Here is a 25911-nt window from a genome sequence, read left to right as displayed (position 1 = left end):
AAGTTAAAAGGTTTATATCATATATTTAATACTAGATCATATATAGTAATATTTTATAGGATTTGTCATTTTATTTGTATATAACTGTATATAACTTATTTATATAAAACCTTAAATCATCATAATTTCTTCCCTATTTGTAGTAGCTAAAATAGTTCATGATTACATTTATGGTCACTTTGTGGTCAGAAATTAAATCTGTTTTATATAAATTACAAATTTATATGTAAATTGCAAATTTAATATTTTTATTGTGTGTAGTATTAGGGATTGAACCCAGGGTCTTTTACCTGTGAGTTACACTCTAGTCCTGTTTTATTTTTTATTTTGAAATAAGGTCTTACTAAGTTGCTGAGGCTGGTCTTGAACTTCTAAGTACTATAATTATAGGTATAAGCCATCATGCCTAGCCTTGTTTTATTTTTTATTTTAAAATAGGGCCTAAGTTGCTGAGGCTGGCTGAGAACTCATGATCCTTCTGTGTCTCAGTCTCCCAGGACTGGGATTACAGGCATGTACCACCATACCCAGTTGTAAATTTTTTTTTAATTAAAAAAAATTTTTTTTTGGTACTGGGGTTGGAACCCAGGGGCCTTCTACCTCTGGACTATACCCCCAGACCTATTTTTATATTTTATTTGGAAACAGGGTCTCACTAAGTTGCTGAGAGCCTCACTAAGCTACTGATGCTGGCTTTGAACCTGAGAGCCTCCTGTCTCAGCCTCTCAAGTACTAGGATTACAATCAAGTACTAGGATTACAAGCACATGCAACCATACCCAGCTCCAGTTGTAAATTTAATCTTAATAATTCTGAATTAATTTCTGAGCTCCCTTCAGAAATAACCACCTGTATTTCAAAACCACATATCATATTATAGATTATCTTGTTATTGTACTAATACTTGTTATTATACTAAGACTCTTGGCTTTTGTCTTTAACTAGTAAACTACTGAATTTTTTTATTAAAATTTTTTCATTGTCAAGCTGGGTGTGGGGGCACAGGCTTGTAATCCCAGTACTTGGGAGGCTGAGACAGGAGGATCGCAAATTCAGCCAGCCTCAGCTACTTAGTGAGGCCCTCTGCAACTTAGTAGGACCTTTTTCAAAATAAAGAATAAAATATAGGGCTGGGGTATAGATTGGAGGTAGAATGTTCCCGGGTTCAACCCATAGTACTACAATAGAAAAAAAAATTCCATTATCAAACACCTCTATTGACATTGTGTATATTATAATACCAATGCCAGTCTCAGTATCATGAGGAAGGGAAGGGATTGAGGAGGGAGCAAGGGGACGCTCACTAAGTGCTTTGTGCATGTATGTCAGTATCACTTTGTACTACATTATGCTGTGAGGGTACAATGCACCAGTAAAAGTATATTAAAAAGGTTTTATCTATTGTCATTTTGAAAATTTATTTTCATGATGGATATGTAATAATTGATATACTCATTTTTTGTAGGTCAGGAAAAGAGGCCAAAAACATTAACATCAAATTTAAGGATTATTCATGAAGATAAAAATTATATTTCACCAACACAAAAATTCCAATTTCCCTCTTACAAAAATGAGCATGATTATCTAAATATAGGAGGAGCAAGTACCAATAACTCATCACATGTTGCTGGCAAGCTGACATATAGTTCTTCTCAGAAATATAAAAATCCCGTGAGCACTGGGATAGCACCTGAGAAAAATGTTCCTGATGATACTACATTAGTTAACATTACTGAGGATAAAAGAGAGAGTATATCAGCATTCCAAAAAAGGTAACGAATTCAGTGAAAACTAAATAATATTCAGTGAATAAAGTTGATTACTCATGTATACTTCCAAAATATTAAGTAATGATAGATTCTGAATGAGAAAAACAGTAATAACAAATATAGTCTATTATTTGCTAAACATTATTTTATTGTATGTTTGTGATACTCAGGAGTATTGCCATCTTAACAACATTAAGTCTTCCAGTCTATAAACATGAGATGTCTCTCCAGTTTTTAGGTTTTCTTTAATTCTTCCAATGATGTTTTATGATTCTCAGTGGATAAGTCTAACACTTATTTTGTTAAATTTATTTCCAAGTATTTTATTCTTTTTTAATGTTTTTATAAATTTAATCTTTTTTCTGAATTTCTTCAGATTTTCCATTGCCAGTGTATAAAAGTATAATTGACTTTTGTATATTGACATTATATCCTACAACCTTTTTGATGATAACTCTGAATTTCAATATTATCTGCTCAACAGTTGAACTTTTTATCCAGTAGTATTCCCCTGCCTGGTTGTAATTATAAAAATTACAGGATTGAGATTTTTTTTTTCTTTTTGGCTGTACTGGGAATGAAATGGAACACAGGGGCATTCTACCTCTGAGCTATGCCCCCACCCTATTTTTTTATTTTTTATTTTGAAACAGGTTCTCACTAAGTTGCGGAGGGCCTCACTAAGTAGCTGAGGCTGTCCACAAACCACAATCCTCCAGTCTCAGCCTCCCAAATGCTGGGATTACAAGCATGTGCCACCACTCCCGCCTTGGATTGAGATTTTTAATGTAATGTAAGAATGATTAAGGGCGTGAAAATTGTCAGAATAAAAATGGAATCACTTTTGTCAAACCCTAACAAAATGGATTTGGTAGGCCATAAAGGATGGGCTGTCTCATACACATTCCTATGATAGAAAACTATTATGAGACTCTTGAAAACCTCAGCCTTATTTAAAGCATAAAAGTCATCACAGCTTTATACAAAGAATACTTCTGCAAGGACATCTGCCTAGTAATTGTCTATTTCAACCTTGGACTGAAACCACCCTTCTTATTAATTCTGGCTAAGGATAATTGTTTCAGAGCAACTTCTGTAACCTTTTTCATTTGACCTGTAAAAACTTGTCATTCTTTTGCATCCCTGCGAATGAATACAGTCCTGAGACAGACTGGCTCAATCGGGATGGCCGCAGAGTCCATTCGGGACCGAATTATCTCAGAAAGGTGAAAAAAGGTTTAGGTGGTAGTTCTGCAGCCACTTATCTGCAGCGATTGCACAAGAAGCATGGGTCCATGTCAGATTCTTTCCCGGAGAGGAATCCCCACATTTAGCGCCGTGAATAGGAACTTAAAGGAGTTCATTTCATAAAAGGGAAAGAATCGCTGCAGATAAGTGGCTGCAGAACTACCACCTAAACTTTTGTCCACCTTTCTGAGATAATTCGGTCCCGAACAGGCTCAGCGGCCATCCCGATCGAGCCAGTCTGTTGCACAGTCTTACATAGTTTCACTACATGGTTTGTGATGGCAGTACTATTCCTAGAGGGATTATAGTCTCCTGTTATTCATTTCTAAGTAAACTCATTTCTTTGGAGAGCTTCTTCCTCCGTTGTTAATTTTAGATTGACAAGGAGGAAAAGAGTTTAGAATATTGTTGAGAAAGTGACTGTGGAATTTAAGTCCACAAAAGGTAGACAAGAAAAGAGAAAGAAGATTGCTTGGGAGAAAACAGAAAGGTTTTTTACAGTTAACTTATACTTTGATCTCATTGGTTCTTTGAGCAAATAAACTAAAAGAATAGGAAGTTATAGTCAGAGATTACTGCATCAGAATTATTATTGATTTAATTATTTAGAGAAGGAGCAGTTTGGGATAATGGCAAACCAGGGTGAGATAGAAAATGACTGAAGTCAGGTAAAGGAGATGGCCCTTAGAGATGAACTGCCTAAGGAACTGAGAGATCAGGATTTGAGTGGGTTGTCCCCATGAATGTTGAAGTAACACAGAATGGTGGCATAATTTGGAAGTGAACAGAAAAGGTTCTAAAGTGACTAGAAAGTTTACATGTAGTACAGCTGAATAGTATATAGATAGTATTTTAAGAGTGGAATGATAGCCCACATTTGGGATAGAGAGAAAAACACTCTCAACCTGCAGGTACATTGGATGTGAGAAAATAGAAATTTCTACACTAAAGATTTTTTAAGGAGCCAAAATTATTTTAGGGCAGAACCATATTTTTAGGAATAAGGAGTAAATAAAACAATCAGTGAAGAATTGAGGAGCCGGGCGTGGTGGCGGAAGTTTGTAATACCCGCTCTTGGGAGGGGCAGACAGGAGGATTGCGCTGGTTCGAAGCCATCCTCACTGGCTTAAAAGACCCTGTTTCCAAATAGGTCTGGGAGTGTAGCCCGGAGGTAGATGGTTTTCCAGGAACCCCAGTACCACCAAAAAAAAAAAAAAAAAAAAAAAAAAGAAGGAGAAGGAGAAGAATTGAGGACATAGGGGAGTTTGTGGAGTAGGAGTTCCAGAGGTCCTCAGAAAAATTCAAAGTCCAGAGAATTTAGGTAACTAGAATGTGAATAATATCTTTACAGCTTACAAAACACATTTTATACTCTTACTAACTCTTTTAAAGTCACACAAGCTAAAAAATGAATGAGCTTGAGCTTTGGACTTAAAACCAAGGTTTGTCTGAATCCATAGTCCATGCTTTTTGTTTGTTTGTTTGTTTGTTGTTTTTTTCACTTTTCAACCAGTCTTTAATTTCAGTTCATGTGTAAGGAGGCACATATATACACACAAACATTAATTCAAAGAATCAAGAATGTGGAATATAAACATGTATGGCACACTACTTCATGTACTTTTTAAAAACTTTTAAGAGTTTCAGTTCACATGAAAAAAATCACTAATATTTCCACTTTCATTTGAGGTATTCCCATCAAATTACATTTCCTAGAACTCCAAAAGAAAGCATTATTAATTATGGTAAGGAGTGGGGTACTTACTGGTGACCAGAATGTGGTACATCTTTTGTTTTCTGTAATACTCTAAGCTTGCCAAACAGCTATTTGTCAGATGAACACACCACTACTTCAAAAATAGATCCCCAGAGACAGATTCTCCATCCACGGAGGGAAACTACAATATCATCTGAGGGGAATGTGACCAGATGTCATCACATGCCTGGGTGGGCTATTAAGGTCCAATAGGAGAACACTGTCCTAACAGGAACTAAGGGGAGGAACAAGCGAAGGTTATGGTGCACTGCAGTGACCAATGGCATCTATTCCAGGGGTTTCCCTTCCACAAGGAGCACAGTCCATGCTTTTAATCAATATCATATACAGCAAAAGTCATTCTATAGCATAATTTTCTTGTTTCTAGTTTCATTTTATAATGGATTCTACTATATTAAGACTGTCTGCTTTTTTATTTTTCAATCTTCAAAGATAGAACTGTTAACATTGGAGGATGAAGTTTTACTTTTTTCTAAAATATATTTTTTTCCAGGGGAGATGGGGCATGTCTGTAATCCTAGTACTTGGGAGACTGAGACAGGAGGATTGCAGGTTTGAAGCCAGTCTCAGCAATATAATGAGACTTTTCAGCAACCTAGTGAGACCCCTGTTTCGATAGGGCTGGAGGTGTAGCTCAGAGATAGAATGTGCCTGGGTTTAATCTCCAGTACTACACACACACACACACACACACACACACACACACAGACTTTTGTTTCTTTCTAGTGTTTTTGAAAGACTGTTCTTATACAAAAATACATCATTGAAACTAACAGTAAAAATTATTTATTGGTAGCATATGCCTGTAATTCCAGAACTTGGGAGGCTGAGACAGGAGAATCGGAGATTTGTAGCCAGCCTCAACAACTTTTAAGGCCCTCAGCAACTTATTGAGACTCTGTTTAAAATAAAAAATAACATTGGGCTGGGGGTATAATTCACAGGTAGAATGACCCTAGGTTCAATCCCTAGTATCACAAAAATTTTTTTTAGAAATTACTTATTTGCATTGTGCTTGTTTAGGTACCATTTCTTATGGAAATACATAAAACTTTAATCACTTGTCATCTTCATTACTTATTCTTTAAGATGTGAGTGTTGTATTAGGAACCTTAATGGTTACTTTATCTCTTGAGGCTATTATGAATTAAGTGCAGTCATAAAGATGGTATGTCCTTGTTTTCTAGAACTTTGCAAAGAAGTATTTCTTACACTAGGTTTGTTATTAAATAGTGTTTGGGCTGACTTGATTTACTAATATGCTTAGTTTACTTCTTTTCCTTTTAAGAAGAATAGGGCATGTAACCTTGAATTGATTCATGAGGAAAACTGTATTAAAATGTATTGAGTGGTACCTTCTGTGAAGCCAAATCTTATTGCTGTAACTTTTAATTCACGATAATTATGTTAATATCTTCTTATAAACTCAATATAAGTGTTAATATTTTTATAATTTGAATCATTTTGTTAAATTTAACTACTACTAAGTGAATTACTTTTACTGTGGCTTTTCCCCCTCTCTCATGGTACTTTACTGATGTCATTAGTAGTCATTTATTTATTGTGGACAAATTATCCCCAATTTAGTGGCTTGAAACAATAATAAACATTTTTATTTCTCGTAGTTTCTGTGAGTCAGGGTTTTAGAAACAACTTAGTTGGTAGTTTTAACCCAGTATCTCTCTGAGAATACATAAGATATTGTGGCTCTCTATTACATAGCCCATGGTTTTCTGACACTTGACAGGGGCTGTTGGATCTGTTTTCAAGGTGGCTTACTCACCTTTGCTGACAAGTTGGTACTGATTATTGACAGGAGGCTTCAGAGCCTCTCCTAGAGCTACTTGGGATATGGTGATTAACTCTTCTACAGAATGAACCATCATGTGAAAGGAATGTGTCTGATGTCTTTTATGACCTAGCTTTGATAGTCATGCACTTGGACTTGTGCAACACTCTACTAAATACACAGGCCAGTCTTGATTAAATGATTCAGTTTATATGGAGCCTGCAAGAATGTGAATAGCAGAAGGCAAGGATCATCAGGCCATCTTGGAGACTGGCTTCCTCAAAGGCATATATCACTGGTAAACCTAGCAAGTCATCCTTTAGGAGCTGAACTCCATTATCTTTTTGGTTTGAATAAGCCATGTCTAAGAACATGTTTAAAGGGGATAATTTTATGCTAGTTTTTTGCATTCTAAGCAGCTCTTAAAAGTGGGAAACATGATATGGTCTTATTTTCTTTCAGATTATTTAAAATATGTGACAATATGCATGGAAGTGCTTATTCTACTGATAGTGCAAATCTGGACTCTTACATTGGCTCAGTGAAAATTGTTCAGACAGAAATAAACAAAGGGAAACCATGGAGCTATAGCAATAATTACCAGAAACCTGAATATTCTACAAACATATTTAAAGCAAATGATGATTCTCCTGCTTCTGAAATTGGAGAGAACACGTTCAGACTACCATCTTTTTCAATGGTCTCTCACCCTCATGATATTCAAGGTAATTCTTTTTTTTTTCCGTTGGTTTTATAAAAGTGCAAACTAATCTACATTTCATAGCATAGGTAAGAATAAAAAATATAGTATATTTGAATGAAATTTCTCCATTTATTATGTTACATTATCTTTTAAGCTGAGTTCTAATGTACTCTCAAAAAAGGTTTATTGAAAGTTTTCTAGAAAGAATTGTAAAATATTCATATAAGTGTATACAATTTTTTTAGGGACAACCAAACATGACTTAGGTTCCCTGAAGGCTGTCACAGAAATTCGTATCCTTTAAGTTTTTTTTAATAGTTGCTTTATGTTTCTAAAATTAAAATTTTAAAATATTTTGTTTCATTGTGTTCTTCTGTATTTGTTTTGGTTGACAAAGGAAAAGAGTGAAAAGTGAACTTTTTGGGATCATGTAAGAGATGCAGGTGTATGAGATTCAGTGTTATTTCAGCTGTGGTGTAGACTGGTGCCAGTTTGTTAAACTGTTTGTAGCAGTTTATGAACCAGATAAATATAGAAATCAGATTTGTATTGGTAGAGCTCTTTATCATATTTATTTTTAGATGTAGATAATTTCTTTTATTTTGGGTAATAACACCCTTATTGGGTTAAACTGAGTAGGAGAAAGGGAAGGAAATGGGCTACTTTGTGAACTGGGAATATTTAATATTTTTGAAAGAAACTAATTTGGAGTATATACATAGAATTCAATTTACATGTATGGGTACTTCTAGTATAAATATTTTGAGTGTATTGTGCTGGAAATATCCTCTTTGCTTCTTTAATATCCTGTGCATGCCTATACCAGTATATTTATTCTATGTTATTATAATTTCCAACTGTTTATGTAACTATTTCTCCAAGACCTAAGAACTTATTGAAGGCAAGGACTATGCCTTATCTACTTCTCTGTCTGAAAAAGCATTGAGCCAGACATGGTGACACAAGCTTGTAATCCCAGCATTTGTAAGGCTGAGAAAGGAGGATCGTGGTTCGTGGACAGCCCTAGCTACTTAGTGAGGCTCTTTGCAACTCAGTGAGACCCTGTTTCAAAATAAAGAATGAAAAATAGGACTGGGGATGTAGCTCAGAGGTACAGTGCCCCTGGGTTCCATCCCCAGTACCAAAAAAAAATTGTATACGTATAAAGCATGCAGTATGGTGTTTTATTATTTGTACATATTGTAAAATGGTGACCACAACCAAGTTAATTAACACATCTACCCCCCTCTCATGGTTGTGTGTGTGTGTGTGTGTGTGTTGAGAAGACTTAAGATTTGCTCTCTTAGCATTTTGCTTTTACTTTTTTAATTGAAAAAAATGGTTTGATTTTTAGACAGGGTCTTGCTAAGTTGCCTGGACTGGTCTCAAACCCATAGGGCTCAACCAGTCCTACTGCCTTAGCCTCCTGAATAGCTGAGACTAATGGTGCATGTCACCATGCTCTTGCTTTATAAATTTATTAAGCAATGAGTAGAAACCATGTAATATTTTTGAGCAGTTGAGTTACCACATCTAAACTATCCTTTAATTAAGTGGAATTAGTGACTCAAAGCTAAGGAATGCTGCAAAATCCACAAAAGTTATGGTCTAGTTAGCAAAACAGAAAGTGAATTCCAAGCTGGACATAGTGGTGCACGCTTGTAATCTTAGCATTTAAGAGGTTGAGACAGGAGGATTGCAGTTTGTGGACAGCCTGAGCTACTTAGTGAGGATCTTTGCAACTCAGTGAGACCCTGTTCCAAAAAAAAGGAAAAGAAAAGAAATAAGAAAAAAGAAAGTGAATTCTAGATATTGGGCTCAGGCTTGGGAAATCTAGGCAATAGTGACTCTAATCCTAGATACTCTTTGGCATTGTTTGAGATAATTCCAAAGTATGGTTAGAATATATGTGCTTAGTATATAACTGAATTGAGTTAAGATGGGAGAATGGGGACAATAAGAGGGTTGTACATGATGCTATAATAACTTCAGACATGCTTGATCTTTAGCCCTGCTGTTCAGCATGATGTCTCAGTCCTGGTGATCTAAATATGATGGGAGTATAGGAAATAAATTAGCAATAAGAATTTAAAGATAGTTCAATTATCTATATGATGGGAAATCCTTCATTTTTACTAGAAGTGGTTCCATAATATGACACTATCTTTTGAAGAACTTGAATGTTTTTCATGCTATATTAGCACATCTGAAGTTTTTCTGTTGCTTAGGTGTTTGTTAGTTAAGACTAGTGCCTTTATTTGTGCCCATTGATTTATTGTTCCAAAATTTCATCTGTTGTCACACTTGCTTCTGTTATACTTTATTGTTTCTGAGGGTAAACAGTAGAAGACTGAATGCTATTCATAACTGAGAGTTTGTGGACTACTTGGGCACAATATATTTGCTAACTCCTTTCTTATATTTTACTGTATTTGAATCCTCAAGAGAGTAAATATTTTTTCAGATTGACCCTGACTCAGTACTCTTGCCATTTTCAGTTCTTTAGACATTTTTCCTATTATAACATAATTACAGTGGCCTGAGAGTTTGTTGGATAAAAGGAAAATTTTTATTTCAAGTGTTGATAGCAATGATAAATTATGTTTGCAAATGAGTTTTATCATGAACTGGGAAACTGATTCTGCATCTTGTCTGAATCAAAGATTCATTTCTGTGAATATAAATTGATGTAGAACTATCTAATGAGAGAAAAAACAGCATGATAACCCACTTCTTGGCTTGTTACAAATAAATATTTTATAGGAAAAGACATATTGTGAAAGGAAAAATGAGTTTCCTTCAAAACCTGATGGATTGACAAACTCAAAATTTCATCTTTGTTTTGATATAAATATTCTGATGTGCTACACAACTGAAACTAAAATGAAGATTTATAAATCAACTACTTGATTTAATAAATGCAAACCTATATTACCTCAATTACTATGTGTCAGGCATTATTCTAGGTATTTGGGATATGTCATTTAAGAAAATAGACAGTGAATCCTTGCTCCTGAGGAGTTGACATTCTTGGGATGAAAGTGGAAAAGAAGATAAATCTGAATAATTCTAATGATATGTAAATAAGACATGTAGTATTTTATAAGGTAATGAGTAATGTGGAAAATAAAAAATGTAGACCACAGTAAAAGAGAAATGCATTGTAATTGTTAGAATCAAGGCTCAGGATGTAGGATTAGATAGAATAATTAAGGCAGGACTTCTTGAAAACATAAGATCTAAGCAATTAAAGGGGATGAAAGAGCCAAGGAAGGAGGGAAGAATAATCTAGACAGGGAAGGTTTCATGGCAGGCATATGTTTTTGAAGAATAGCAGAGTCCAGAAGAGTTTGAGGAGAAGAGTCATTGGGGCAGAGTAGAAGTACATGAGATAAAGGCAGGGTGGGAGTGGGTGAAACAGCAGTGGGATGACAAAATCATGTAGGGCCTTGAAGCCACAAACTTAAAAATACTAATATTAGTGCATTGTAATTATACATTATAGTGAAATTGAAAGTGATTAACACATGCATACATACTTGGTGTATTTCTCTCTGTATCCCACTTTACTTTCTCCTCATACATGTTAGCAAGATTGGTACCATCACACCATCACATATAGACATATTATTTGAATTGGTTCCTTCCTCAAGCCTCCTTTTCTCCCTGCCCACTCTTTCCCAACACTCTCCACCCTTCTACTGGTCTCTTTTCCTCATTTAACTCTTTTGTTTCCTATTTTCTCTCTAGCTTCCACATATGAGAGAAAACATATAATCCATAACTAAGTTGGCAATTGACTCTCACCTTGGGAAGGAATATTATTCTTTAAATATATATATTTATATATATAAAGAGAGAACTATATATAAATGTATATCTATATCTATATTTATTTTATTTTATTTTATTTTGCAGTACTGGTGATGGAACCCAGGGGCATTATACCTCCGAGCTACACTGTCAGCCCTATTTTTTTATTCTTTATTTTGAAACAGGGTCTCACTGAGTTCCAAAGGGCCTCACTTAAGTAGCTGAGCTGTCTGTGAACCGCGATCCTCCTGTCTGAGCTTCCCAAATGCTGGGTTTACAAACATGCACCACCACGCCCTACCTCTTGATATTTTTAAACCCTCTGACAGGTAAAAGATGATATCAGTTCTTTCTGTGGAGCCAATATGCTGATGATTACAATTAAATTTAACAACACAACTATAAAAAAAAGGGGGTTTTACTTCAGGGTTAGAAGACCAGAATCACAAATCAACTAATGAAGCACAACCACCTATCAGTAGTTTATAAGTGAAATTTAGAACATTAAAGAAGAGATAAAACTCAAGTGGCCTCGTGAAGGTGAATAAGAAAAAGTTTTACCATAGAAAAGATAAACTAAAAGCTCAGTTCTCATAGGCTTGGCTTTATTCTTGAATCTCTTCTATTATATTTTACTCTCAAGTTATATCCCTTATATAATCTCTTGTTTCTCTCTAGGGACTTTACAAGTTCTTTTCAGAATATGAATATGGGTAGAGACTAGAATAATTTTTGTTAATTCCTTTCTTAGGATGCCAAAATAGCAAATGTTAAAGCCTCACCATTAAGTGCTGTCAGAATCAATTTCAATTTAAGTGAATTTTAAAATAGAAGTAACCAACTTTTCAAATTATGAAATATTTGACTCCTTAATGTAATTCTAAGCAGCAAAATTTAGAAGTATTTTCAAAGAATTCCCATATTTCAACTATATTCAGTCTACAGCCTTTGATGATGTAAGTATCTCATTATAATTATTTACTTATTTTTCTCCTTTCACTAGGTTGTATGTTCTCTAAGGAGAGGGACTAGGTCACATCTTTATGTCCCCACATTCAGTGACTAGTACATTATAGGAGCTCAGAAAATGTTTGTTAGCTGGGCGTGGTGGCACACGCTTGTAATCCCAGCGCTTGGGAGGCTGAGACAGGAGGATCGCATAGGTTCAAAGCCAGCCTCAGCTACTTAGTGAGGCTCTCAGCAATTTAGTGAGATCCTGTTTCCAAATAAAGTATAAAATAGGTCTGGGAGTATTGCCCAGAGGTAGAAAAAGCCCCTGGGTTCCACCCCCAGGACCACCAAAAAACAAAACAAAACAAAATGTTTGTTAATGAATAGATATAATTCTCATAGGTGGATTAATTTATACTTAATTAGGTTTATAAGAATTTTTCTATAAGATAGAGAAATTATTTTCTAGTCTAGCATGCCACTCTGACAAAATAGCATGATAAAATATTAATAGTCTTGCTGTTGAGGATGGAGAGTCTGGAGAAAGTTTACAATTTTAATAATTATAAAGGTAAAAATGTTTGAGCCATTATTCCTCCAGATATTCTTAAGGCATATTTCCTACAAGTTGAGAATGTGTGTGAAAAATTCTATATATTACATAATTGTTTACATTTTATTTTTTAGCTTCTTTATACAGATAGGAATTTTGTGATTTGTGCTCCAACTGGTTCTGGGAAAACTGTAGTGTTTGAACTAGCTATAACAAGATTGCTAATGGAGGTCCCATTACCATGGTTGAACATTAAAATTGTTTACAGTAAGTATATATTGTAAGAATAATGGCTAATGATAATAAAAATGCATTGAAGCAAAAATAAAGAAGTAAATTCAGTTCAGGCTATAGGCATTATTATTTGGTTTTGCATACATTTTTAAAGACATGAATTTTATTATATTATTTTTTATGTATGTATGTGTATATATATATATGTATATATATATATATGGTGCTGGGGTTAATCCCAGGGCCTTGCATATGCTAGCTAGACAAGTGCTCTGCCACTGAGCTATACCCCCAGACCTCTATACATTTTTAATAAACATATTCCCAATTAGTTTTGTGTATATTAAATTCAGAACACATTTCCCCAGTGTTATAAATAAAAAGTAATATTTGAATTGAGGATATGAACTTTGTATGCTTGTTTTTAAAAGGTCAGTCAAAATGAACAAATAAAATAATACATTTTGTAATTTTTGAAATTTATATTAGGAACCTGTGTTCTCCTTTTCTAAGTTAATGTGTGTGTGTGTGTGTGTGTGTGTGTGTGTGTGTGTTTTACTATAGATGTAATCCAGGGGCTTTCTACCCCTGGGCTGTACTCCCAGATCTATTTTTTTATATTTTATTTGGAAACAGGGTCTCGCTAAGTTGCTAAGAGCCTCACTAAGTAACTGAGGCTGGCTTTGAACATGCACAATCCTCCTGTCTCAGTCTCCCAAGTGCTGGGATGACAAACATGTGCCACCACACCCAGCTTCTAAGTGTAGTTTTTAAAAAGTTCCTCAATGTAGTATATGTGCATGGTTGAAACAATTTTAAGCCAGGCATGGTGGTACACACCTATAATCCTACTTGGGAGACTGAGATGGGAGGATCACAGGACAACCTCAGCATGTAGTGAGACTCTCATCAACCTAGTGAGACCCTATTTAAAAAATAAAAACAAGCCGGGCGTGGTGGCGCCCTCTTGTAATCCCCGCGCTTGGGAGGCGGAGACAGGAGGATCGCGCAGGTTCGAAGCCAGCCGCGCTGGCGTAAGAGACCCTGTTTCAAAATATAAAATAGGTCTGGGAGTGTAGCCCGGAGGAAGAAGGGCTTCCAGGAACCCCAGTACCACCAAAAATAAAAAATAAAAATAAAAATAAAAACAAAATAGGGCAGAGGTAGAGTGCCCCTGGGCTCAATCCCCAGTATTCCTCCCCCCAAAACAATCCAAATATCACAAAAAGGTTTATAATGAAAAACAATAATTTCTTACCCTAGCTTCACATTCAGTTAATACTTCCCTGAGCAATGAGTTTTATTTCTATCTTTAGGTTTTTTTTTGTAATTACCTTATATATCTAAATAATATGCCTATATTTTTTTAAATTTATTTATATTAGGCAGTTCCTTGATGTTTTTTTTTTTTTTTTTTGCGGGTCTGGGGATGGAACCCAGGGGCATTTGACCACTGAGCTACACCCCTAGCCCTATTTTTTGGTCTTTATTTTGAAACAGGGTCTCACAAGTTGCGGATGGCCTCACTTAAGTAGCTGAGGCTGTCTGTGAACTGTGGTCCTCTGGTCTCAGCCTCCTGAATACTGGGATTAAAAGTGTGTGCCGCCACGCCCAGTTTGATGTGTATTTTTTATCCTAACTTTTTAAACAAAGTTTGTTAAAATAATTTTTAAAATGCACTCATGTTCACAATAAATGTATTATTATAGTGGCACCAATAAAAGCCCTGTGTAGTCAGCGTTTTGATGACTGGAAAGGAAAATTTGGACCAATAGGATTGAATTGTAAAGAACTCACTGGAGATACAGCTATGGATGACCTATTTGAGATTCAGCATGCCCATATTATTATGACAACTCCAGTAGGTATTTTTTATCTTCATTTTTTCCTTGGTTTATTAGGTAATATCTGTCTCTCTTCATCAAGAAAAGAAGTTAAAAGAAAGTACAAAGTAGAAGCACACACACACACATTTTACAAATGTAAAAAGCATTCAAGGTACAGCAATAATACCTACAAATAAATACATAAAAGACAAATGACTAGTTAAGTAAAAGAACAAAGAATATACAATTTGTTATTGTAGATAATTTGACTGTCAAAAAATTTTTAATGCTTTTTAATCTTTAAATCTTTTTTCAGATACTCTTAAGGTCTCAACCATCATTTGTAATATGTCATGTTAAAAGTTTTTGATGTCTTAAAACAATACTTTTAATTTCTTATCATATTAAACTACTTGCATTTTTTTTTCCTGTAGGAAAAGTGGGACAGTTTGACTAGGAAATGGAGAGACAACTCTTTGGTTCAACTTGTTCGACTGTTTCTTATTGATGAGGTAGTGAATACATTATTCAATATCCAAGATAAATATAAAAATGATTAGAATGTGTAGAAATAGACATTTTCTTTTTTTTTCTTGCGGTAGCAGTGATGGAACCCAGGGCATTCTACCTTTGAGCTACACCCCCAACCCTGTATTTTATTCTTTATTTTGAAACAGGATCTCACTGAATTGCAAAGGGCCTCACTACTTAAATAGACAGCTGAGGCTGTCTTCGAATCGCAATCCTCCTGTCTCAGCCTCCCAAATGCTGGGATTACAAGCATGTGTCACCATGCCCGGCTAGAAATAGACATTTTCAATCAAACAATATATTTATTTAATCCCATAAAGTGGAAAATGCTGATTTTCTCAAGAAAAATATTAATATTATTGTATATTTTAATTTATTAAATATATTTTTAGTTTTATAGCTAATGACTATTCCTTGGTTTCTTGCTTAGGTACATGTTGTAAGAGATGAAAATCGTGGTCCAACTCTTGAAGTTGTAGTCAGCAGAATGAAAACTGTACAGTCTTTATCTCAGCCTTTAGAAAATACTGGCACTGTTATTCCAATGAGATTTGTAGCTGTATCTGCAACAATTCCAAATGCTGAGGATGTAAGTTAGAATTTCAGGTTTTCTATGACTGATGAAATACTTTGTCATTTTGTTCTTAGAGAAAAATGAGGGGTTTTGTCAATCACTTAATAAATAATTATGTTATAGAAAGTTATGACCATATTTCACTGGAATGATAGTATTAAAGTCATAAAATTTGATCAGGTTTAATAAAAGATTTTTAATAGAAGTCTGTTTGCTAGTATCTAAAAGTTTTGTGGGTTTCAGCCACCTTGTAACTTGACTAATAATATGTATGGTCATTGTAACCAGCTTATTGTATAGCTGAGATGATTACCACCATCTCCCAAATTGTAGTAAGCATCAGTGATTGATACAAAAGTGAGAATATAGGACCTTGTCCTTGTGAATAGCATGGTCAGTGGTTACATGGACATGTAAAGAGATAATTATATGTAGCATTATACTCCCCCCCCCCTTTTTGGTGGTACTGGGGTTCCTGGAAACCCTTCTACCTCCGGGCTATACTTCCAGACCTATTTTATATTTTTATTTGAAAACAGGGTCTCCTAAGCTAGCGAGGCTGGCTTCGAACCTGCATGATCCTCCTGTCTCTGCCTCCCAAGCGTGGGGATTACAAGTGTGCGCCACCATGCCTGGCTAGCATTATACTTTTCAAAATCAATATACAACTTAGTTTTCCTCTTTCTCCTCCTCCTACTTTTTGCAGTACTGGGAATTGAACCCAGGGAGCTCTACCACTGAGCTATATCCCTAGCCCTTTTTAAGTTTTTTAATTTTGAAACAGGGTCTAACTAAGTTGTTGAGGCTGGCCTTGAACTTGGAATTCTTCTGCTTCTTGAGTAGCTGGGATTGTAGGCATGCACAATCACTCCTGCCCTTTGTCTACAATTTTTAGGCAGGCTTCTTGAAAAGTTGTATAGGCTCACTCTACTTTTTCAATCTTGTTTACTTCTCAGCTTACTATGTGGCTCCCCACACACACAATTCTTAGAAATTAATTTTTCAAATAGCTGTACATTATCTTTCCCAGTGGATAATTTTGTCTTTAAACTGGCATAGTTAAGTTTTTTCTTTTTCTTTTTCTTTTCTTTTTTTTTTTTTTTTTTTTTTTTGCGGTCCTGGGGATGGAACCTAGGGGCATTCTACCTGAGCTACACACCAGTCCTATTTTTTATTTTTGTTTTATTTATTTATTTTTATTTATTTTTTATATTTCTATTTTTTTTATTGGTGCACTGTATTCATACATCATAGTGGGATACAAACTTTTATAGACATACATGCACACATCACCCAGTCAGCCCCCACCCGATCCCCACCCCATTCTCTCCCCATCCCTCCTTCCCATGCTTGGCTTAGTGGTTGACATCTAGTATTATAGCAATTTATCCAAAATTAAAAATGATAATCTCACATAACAGTTTCATTTGTCTGATACCAAGCTTTTGATGACTTAAAGATAACATTTCAATATTTCTTTTTGCTTTCTTTCTTACCAAAGAATATTTTTTTTCTATTTTTTTTAGGTGAAACTATCATATATTTATATATTTATGTTTCAGAAAAAAATCTATCCTAATATGGAATATGGATTCTAGATACCCAAAACGATCTTGAAAAAGAACAAAGCTAGAAGATATATATTTTCTGATTTCAAACCATATAAAGCTACAATAATTGAAACAGTGTAGCACTGTTCTAAAGGCAGATATATAAACCATTGGAGTTAAATAGAAACCTAGAGCTAAATTCTTCCCTATATTGTCAAATTATTTTTGACAAGGTTTCCACAAACATTTGGTGGTGGAAATAATAATCTTTTAACTAAATATTGTTGAAAAATAATAATTACGTGGAAAAGAATAAAATTGGACCCTTACCTAACCCCATATACAAGTATTAACTCAAAATAGATAAAAGACCTAAATATAAATCTTAAGACTATAAACTTTTAGAAGAAAATCTGGGTCATAAAACCTCACAACATTGAAACTGGCAGTGATTTCTTGGATATAATTTCAATGGCACAGGCAACAGAAGAGTATACAAACTCCCTAAAAAATAAAAAAAAAATTGTATATCCAAAGACAATGTAAACAGAGTTAAAAGTTACTAATAGAATGGGATAAAATATTTCCAAATGCTATATTTGAAGGTATATTAATATTCCAACTAGAAATCCTAAAAATTAACAACAATAAAGGCAAACAATACAATTTAGAGATAGGTAAAAGACTAACATAAATAATGAATCTCCACAGATAACCAATCTTAGTTGTCTGTTGAACGGAGAATCTTGTTTCTCTGGTTCTGGTGTGTGTTACCTATTTCTTCTTTGTAGTTAATCTCTTTGAGTATTTTCTCTAGCACTGGTTTTGAAGACATAAATTCCTTCAGTTTCTGTTTGTCATGGAAGCTACTTATTTCTCCATCTAATTTAATAGAAAGTTTTGCTGGGTAGGAAATTTTTGGCTGGAAATTATTTTCTTTCAGAGTTTGGAATGTTACTCCAAGCCCTTCTGGCTCTCATGACTTGGTTTGGGAAGTCTGGAGTGATTCTAATTGCTTTGCCTCTGAATGTCACTTGGCCCTTTGTTTTTGTTGCCTTTAAGATTCTCTGCTTGGCTTCCACATTGGTCATTTTGACAATTATGTGGCGTGGGGATCCTCTTCTCCGATCCTGTCTAAAGGGAGTTTTATAAGTTTCCTGGATCTGTGTATCAACCTCTTGCTCTATGTTTGGAAAATTTTCTGCTATTACTTCCTTGAAGAGATTGTTGATCCCTTTGGTTTCACTTTCTTTTCCCTCCTCTATTCCAATTATTCTTAGGTTAGCTCTCTTAAAATGGGCCCATATTTCTTCAATGTCAGATTCCTGCTGTTGGATATTTTTTTCTAGATTAGAAACTATGCATTCATTTTTGGAATGATCATCTTCTAAGAGCGAGATTCTTCTACCTAAGCTACACACCAGTCCTATTTTTTATTTTTGTTTTTTTTAAACAGAGTCTCACTGAGTTGCAAAGGGCCTCGCTAAGTAGCTGAGGCTGTCCACAAACTGTGATCCTACAGTCTCCGCCTTCCAAGTATTTTCTTGTCCTTAAATGACATCTTATCTTGTTCATATTCAAGATTAATATAGAAAAATTTAAAGTATATAAAAACAAGCTACTTAATGAGGTCCTTTGCAACTCAGTGAGACCCTGTTTCAAAATTAAGAATAAAAAAATAGGGCTGGGGATGTAGCTTAGAGGTAGAATGCCCCTGGGTTCCATTCCCAGTACCACAGGAAAAAAAGAAAGAAAAAAGTAGCTGGGCGGTGTGGTGGCATATCCTTGTAATCCCCAGGCTTGGGAGGCGGAGACAGGAAGATGGCGCAGGTTCGAATCCAGCCGCGCTGGCTTAAGAGACCCTGTTTCCAAATAAAAAGTATAAAATAGGTCTGGGAGTGTAGCCTGGAGGTAGAATGGTTTCCAGGAACCCCAGTACCACCAAAATAAAAATATATATATAAAAGCAGCAAAACTGAAACCCAGAATTTGTCCTTGCAGACGTTTACATGTTTGTTGGTCTGTTTTCTGTTATCACAAAATACCTGAAGGAGGATAATTAGTCTAAAAATAAGTTTATTTAGCTCACTGTTTTGAAGGTTAAAAGTTCAAGATTAAGTGGCCTCTGTTCATGATGCTGGTGAGGGTCCTCTTGGCTTCTTCATAACATGATGAATAGCATCGTGGCAGGAACACTTCTGAGAGGGAGAGATCACATGGCAAGTCAGGGGGTTAGGGGTCAGGCTTGATCTTTTCTAACAACCCACTCTCATGACAGCCCTCTCTCAGACTGACATTAGTTTCTTCCAAGGGCGGAGGCCCTGTTGACTTAACCTCCTTCCCCTAAACTCCACCTCCTGAAGATTCCACCACCTCTATACTGTTGCTGCCCTGGGGCTCAGATTAAGCTTTCTCATCCACAAACTGTATCAACATGGTATCATAATACTCTTTTCAGTCTACATTTTTCAGTCTACAAATGCTTCCATGTCATTAAATGTCTTTTTATATCTATTATTGTGATTTTTATTATTTATGTTATTGCATAAAGGTGAAAAAAGATAAGGCCGGGTGATCTTGGTTCTTGATAGCCTCAGATACTTAGCGAGGCCCTTAACAATTCGGTGAGAACCTGTTTCAAAAATAAAATGACTAAAATTTAGGGTTGGGGGTGTATCTCAGAGGTAGAATGCCCTGGGTTCTGTCCCCAATACCGCAAAAAAAAAAAAAGTGAAAGATAAGTTATTTCCATTTTTTCCCATTATAAACAATGCTGCTGAAGCCACATCTATAATCCCAGTGCTTAGAAGGCTAAGAGGAGAATCACAGGTTTAAGGCCAGCTTTAGCAACTTAGTTAGACCCTGTTTCAAAATAAAAACTAAAGGGGATGTGGGGGAGCTAAGAGAATACTCCTGAGAACAATTTCTAGTACCAAAAAATAAGCATTGCTGAAATTAATATACCTTTGAAAATATCTATGATTTAATTTTAAATTCTAATTATTTCTCAAATTTGTTGTTTAACATAGTATCTTATTTTTAAGATTTTTCCTTTTTCCTTTTACAGTACTAGGGATTGAATACAGGAGCATACTACCTCTGAGTTATACCCCCAGCCCTATTCTTTATTCTTTATTTCAAAACAGGGTCTCACTAAGTTACAGAGGGCCTCACTAAGTAGCTGAGGCTGGAGGTGAACCTGTGATCCTCCTGTCTCAGCCTCCCAAGTACCGGGATTACAAGCATGCACCACCACACCTAGCTCCAAGATTTTTACTTTTTCAAGCAACATGGGGCACATGCTTGTAATCCCAGTACTTGGGAACTTTACTAGAAAAATAATTTAACATAAATGTTTCTGTTTTTTCAAGATTGCAGAATGGATTTCAGATGGTAAAAGACCTGCTGTATGTCTGAAAATGGATGAGAGCCACAGACCTGTGAAACTTAGGAAGGTGGTTCTGGGATTTCCTTGCAGTAGTAACCAAACTGAATTTAAGTTTGATATAACCCTCAACTACAAAATTGCCAGTGTTATACAAACATACTCTGATCAGAAGCCCACACTCGTGGTATGGATTGTTGGTTACTTATCTTTTAGTGTGATGCTTTAGTTTTTAACATGATTAATATAGAAATTATTAATTCATTTCAGTTTTGTGCAACAAGGAAAGGTGTACAACAGGCTGCTTCTGTTCTTGTGAAAGATGCTAAATTTATTATGACTCTCGAACAGAAACAAAGGTAAATTCTTAACTTTTTTATCAAAAGTAGAAACACTTGTAGGAATCATTTAGATGAGAAAAGTGGATTCATCCTTAACCTTGGGCAAGTTACTTGACATCTCAAAGCCTCAGTTTTCTTATCTATAAAATAATAGTAATTTTAAGGATTGAGAATGAATTTTAGCATAGATGTGATCCTCTCTTTATTTCATAACCAGATTTCTTGAATAATGATTATCTGTGTTGTTGTCTTCATTATTTTACCCATTTGAGTCCAATATCTATTGTGTTCTTTCACTAAAGTTGAACTTGCTAGTTAATTTCTCATGAGCTTTTAATACATCGAATACTTCAACCTTATTTAAAAACACTGGAGCCGGGTGTGGTGGCGCACACTTGTAATCCCAGCATTTGGGAGGCTGAGACCAGAGGATCGCAGTTCACGGACAGCCTCAGCTACTTAGTGAGACCCTCTGCAACTCAGTGAGACCTGGTTTTAAAATAAAGAATAAAAAAAAATAGGGCAAGGGTGTAGCTCGGAGATCAAATGCCCCTGGGTTCCATCCCCAAGCCCACAAAAAATAAATAAATAAATAAATAATAAAAACCCTGGACTCTGTTCTTCTGTGGTCATCTTCTACCACTATTCTTTCTGTTTTGCAGGTTGCGATTTCTCAGTCCCCTGTTCACCTTCTCTACCCAACTCTTTTGTCTCTATCAGCACTCTCACCTCCCTAATATTTTAAAATTTTTTTCTTTTTCTTTTTTATTTTTCATTTTTATTTTTATGTGGAACATATTGAAAATGGCATACATTCAGATTATGCATGGTACCCTCCCCCCTATTTTCCTCTTCCCCAACAATGAGTGTCCACGTTAACCATGCTATGTTTATATTTTTACACAAATTTGAATGTAGCTCCTTCATTAATCAACCTCAGCCTTCTTCCTCTCCTACTCTTCCATTCTAGGTTTGCTGAGGTTTACTCTTCATTATCTGGAGTCCCTCTGGTATCCCCAATACTCCCTAGATTGGTCATATTAGAGAAAACATAAGTACCTTCTCTTTCTGTGCTTGGCTGATCTCACTTAAGATAATGTTCTCCAGGTCTTTCCATCTTCTTGCGACTGACATGATTTTATTCTTCTTTATAGCTGAGTAGAATTCCATTGTGTGTATTTCCCATAATTTCGCAATCCATTCATCTGTTGATGTCACTACTAATCTCTTGTCTGATCTGTATCCTTTTATCTGTTGATCACACACATATTCTTTTCCCATTTTATTTTTTACATAACAGTGATTGCTTACAATTTCAAAATTAAATTTGTCAATTTTCCACCTAAAACTTTATAATAGCCTCTTCTCATTATTAGGATAAAATCGTAAATCCTAAATGTGGTTTGCAGTACCCTGAATGATGTGATACCTACCTAATCTTCATTCTCATCATGATTATGCTTTTCCTGTACTCACTATAATCAAGCCACATTGGTCTCTCTTCTCTGTGAATATATAAAACTGCTACCTTAATCAGGCTTGTCCTTCATCATGTTTTGTTTTCCTGGTATAATTTTTACCTAATTTCTGTTCATCCTTCACATTACATCTTTACTATTAGTTTGCTATAATCTTCAATTTCCCTCTATTCATTTTATAAGCATAACATGGATCTTTATAGAACTTACTGTTATTTTAATAAAAAATCCTTTTGTTTAATTGTTATTGTAATATTTGCTCTGTTTATTATATTATAGCCGACTTGAGGAAAGGAGGCTCATTTTCATCCTACTTACAGCTCAATCTTAGCAGGTCTCAGCAGACTGCTGCATGTGGCTAATACTTAGTGAAATTTAGCTTATTACTATTAATAACAGTTTTTGGAAATCAGTAAATAAGTTTAGTGTTAGGCCTCAGACTAAAATTAGATTGGATAATTATATGTGTATATGAGCAGATACTGATTTTTTAAAATTTTGTATAGAGAAATTTCTTTCTTCACTTTGGGTCAGGTCAACTTTCAAATTACCAGTCTGTTCCTTTGCTACTACTTCTGATCCCTAGTCAACCAAAGTCATGTACTAAGCCTAGAAGATACCACTTTAGTTTTGTGGACATTCTTTGGCTTTCTAGCCACTGAAAAAGTGGATCTTTGGCCATTTTAGTCCATTAAATAATTATAAACACAGCTACCTATCCACATAGATACTGTTTTTACATTTTTGCTTCTCTTTCAAAGATTTTACCTGATCCTCTTGGTCATTGCCATGAAGGATGCTTTTATTACATACATCATCAAAGCAAGATTACGGAATAAAATATAGTAGAGATTGAGAGAGTGAGAGAAATCAACAGTGAGCTTATAAAGCTATGCTATGGATGAGATCTGAGAGGTATATAGAAAAGTAAAAAGCAAAATTAATGTTAACAAGATAACAGTAGCCTCAGGTATTTTGTTACAGCAGTGAAACTGGACTAAGATACCAGCTCTTTGTGATACACTCCAGAGAATATTTATCATCTTTTATTAGAAACAATTGCAATGCAATAGAATCTCATCAGTCTTTCTTGTATGTTTTTCTTTGCCTTTAGTCCATGAGAAAAGCTTAAGTGAAAAGGAATGGAATGCCATTTTGAGTTAGTGTAAATTAGTGAGGGAGACTATTGCTCACATTAATTCCCCTTTAACCAGTCTTCCAGCTACTCACACAGGCTTTTTGGGTTTTGCCATCAATCCCCACATACTGTTATTTAGGCTTCTAAACCTGCCTAAAATGACCATCTTTTATGTACTCTGGTCTTTTTAACTTTTTATTAAAGAATTCTCCTGAATTATGCATTTGAATAATAAAATGTCTATATTTTGACATTTCTCAGCTAACTTAAGGAATTTAATTGTTAGTATACTCATAGTAAGAATGCTTCTTGAACCTTTATCTTTAATTGGGAAGACTCCCTAACTACTTCTCAGTGATCAAACCTATTGGGAGAATGTGTGTATCCATTTGGTCTTTTTGCTGGCAGAAAACCTTTCCACATCAAATCATTATTAATAGTTTTTATACCAGTTATACTTGGTTTTATAACATTCTTGATCATTAATTTTCTATATTGGTTTTTAACAAAGATGGGGTTTCAAAAACAGATTGACCAGGTCATTATAAAGCTAGTAATAAAGGTAAAATTGGAATATATTAAAAGTATAAGTATAGGACAAAGAAGCTACGAGTAGCTATAAGAAATTTGGAGCCTTCTACTTGTAAAGAATAAACTGGAAGCTGGGCATGGTGGTTCACACTTTGTAATCAGAATAGTGAGCCAGAGACATCTCAGGTTCAAGAACATCCTCAGCAACTTAGACTTTCAGCAGCCTAATGACATCCTGTTTTAAAACAAAAAATAAAAAAAAAGGTTGTGAGTGTAGCATGGAGGTAAAATGCCCCTGGGTTCAATTCCCAGTAAAAAAATAAAAAACAAAACCAAAAAACCCCCCACAAACACACACAAACAGAACGAACTGGTGATCAAGTTGGGCCCTGCCATTTTTAGTCAGAAAGACAATAATTTTCAAGTAATGAGACTTGCTTTCTTAATCACAGACTAACTCTGAAAGCAGTTTTGAAAAACATGGAATTCTTTGTGCAATGGTTGAATCATTCATATAAATTAAATATATGGCCTTCTAAGGTGGGCGAATACTTAATAATTGACATATTTGAGCTGAAGTTAACTTGAGTAAGAGACAGAAATACATAGGTGATAAATTCCCTAAAAACAATTTGCATTCCACCTTCTCCCTTTTCCCATACTCACTGAACACATTTTTCTTCAGATAATTATTTTCTTGAAAATAAGCATATATGCTATCTTAATTCCTTTTCTCATTTCCCACTTGTACCTACTTACTCAAGGAAAATTTCTCTTTAACTCTTTTCTTTCTTCACTCTTTGCCCCTCATTTTTTCTGTCTTTATCCTCCTTTTAAATTTTTTTCCACAATAGAATGCTGGCATTAGAAATAGCATGAAGTTAGAATTGAATTATAGCAACGTACCACTGGGCATTATTTATCTCAGCTTCAATTAATCTGTCTCCCCTCTCCCTCCATCCATCCCTCCTTTTCTCCCTCTACCTCCTCCCCCTGCACACTTGGCCACACACATTCTAGGTAAGTGTTTCACTGAACACCAAACTATATTGCCAGCCCATCAACTTAAATTTTTTATATATTTTTTCTTTGTTTTTTTTTTGTTGTGGTGGTGGTGCTGGGAGTGGTGGTGGTAGTACTGGGGACTGAACTCAGGGGGATTCTACCTTCGAGCTACAATCTTCGTCCTTTATTTTTAAATATTGAGACAAGGTCTCACTAAGTTGCAGAGGCTGGTGGCAAACCTGTGATCCTCTTGTTTCAGCCTCCCAAGTACTTGATTACAGGTATTTACCATCACCACCATGCTCACCTAACTCAATTTCTTTTGTGTGTGTGGTGCAAGGGATGAACCCAGGGGCATTTTATCTCTGAGCTACACTCCAAACCTATTTTATTTTTTATATGGAAACAGGGTCTTACTAACTTGATAGTAAGTAAGCCTCACTAAGTTGTTGAGGCTAGCTTTGAACCTGTGATCCTCCTGTCTTAGCCTCTCAGGTACTGGGATTACTTTTGTGTACCACTACACTCATCTAACTTCAATTTCTTAGTAAGGTTTCAATATATGGGAATCAACTATAGTATCATATTACTATGATAACTAAATTGGGGAACATTTCTAAAATACTGTTGTATATAACACAAAGTTTATGCTTAATATTAACATAATATATGCCTTTTCTTCTGGCCTTCTCTTCATTACATTGTGAATTCCTTT

At 35.1% G+C, this 25911-nt stretch overlaps 1 protein-coding gene across 1 annotated transcript in view; it reads left to right on the top strand.

Annotated features, from left to right (window-relative positions):
- Positions 1–25911, top strand: part of HFM1 (helicase for meiosis 1) — a gene marked incomplete at both ends in the record, with an annotated part of 98544 nt that overhangs the window by 6069 nt on the left and 66564 nt on the right. The window contains 10 exons of the mRNA XM_080691749.1: positions 1466–1772; positions 7046–7308; positions 7532–7579; positions 11985–12055; positions 12738–12870; positions 14547–14698; positions 15098–15175; positions 15625–15783; positions 20690–20890; positions 20974–21062. Coding sequence (XP_080547875.1) covers positions 1466–1772; positions 7046–7308; positions 7532–7579; positions 11985–12055; positions 12738–12870; positions 14547–14698; positions 15098–15175; positions 15625–15783; positions 20690–20890; positions 20974–21062 — 1501 coding nt within the window. The remainder of the gene's footprint in view (positions 1–1465; positions 1773–7045; positions 7309–7531; positions 7580–11984; positions 12056–12737; positions 12871–14546; positions 14699–15097; positions 15176–15624; positions 15784–20689; positions 20891–20973; positions 21063–25911) is intronic.

Source organism: Muscardinus avellanarius, assembly GCF_963383645.1.
Source record: "Muscardinus avellanarius genome assembly, chromosome: 3".
Classification (NCBI taxonomy): Eukaryota; Metazoa; Chordata; class Mammalia; order Rodentia; family Gliridae; genus Muscardinus; species Muscardinus avellanarius.
Note: the sequence above shows the minus strand (reverse complement) of the source record. Positions and strands in the feature narration are given on the sequence as shown.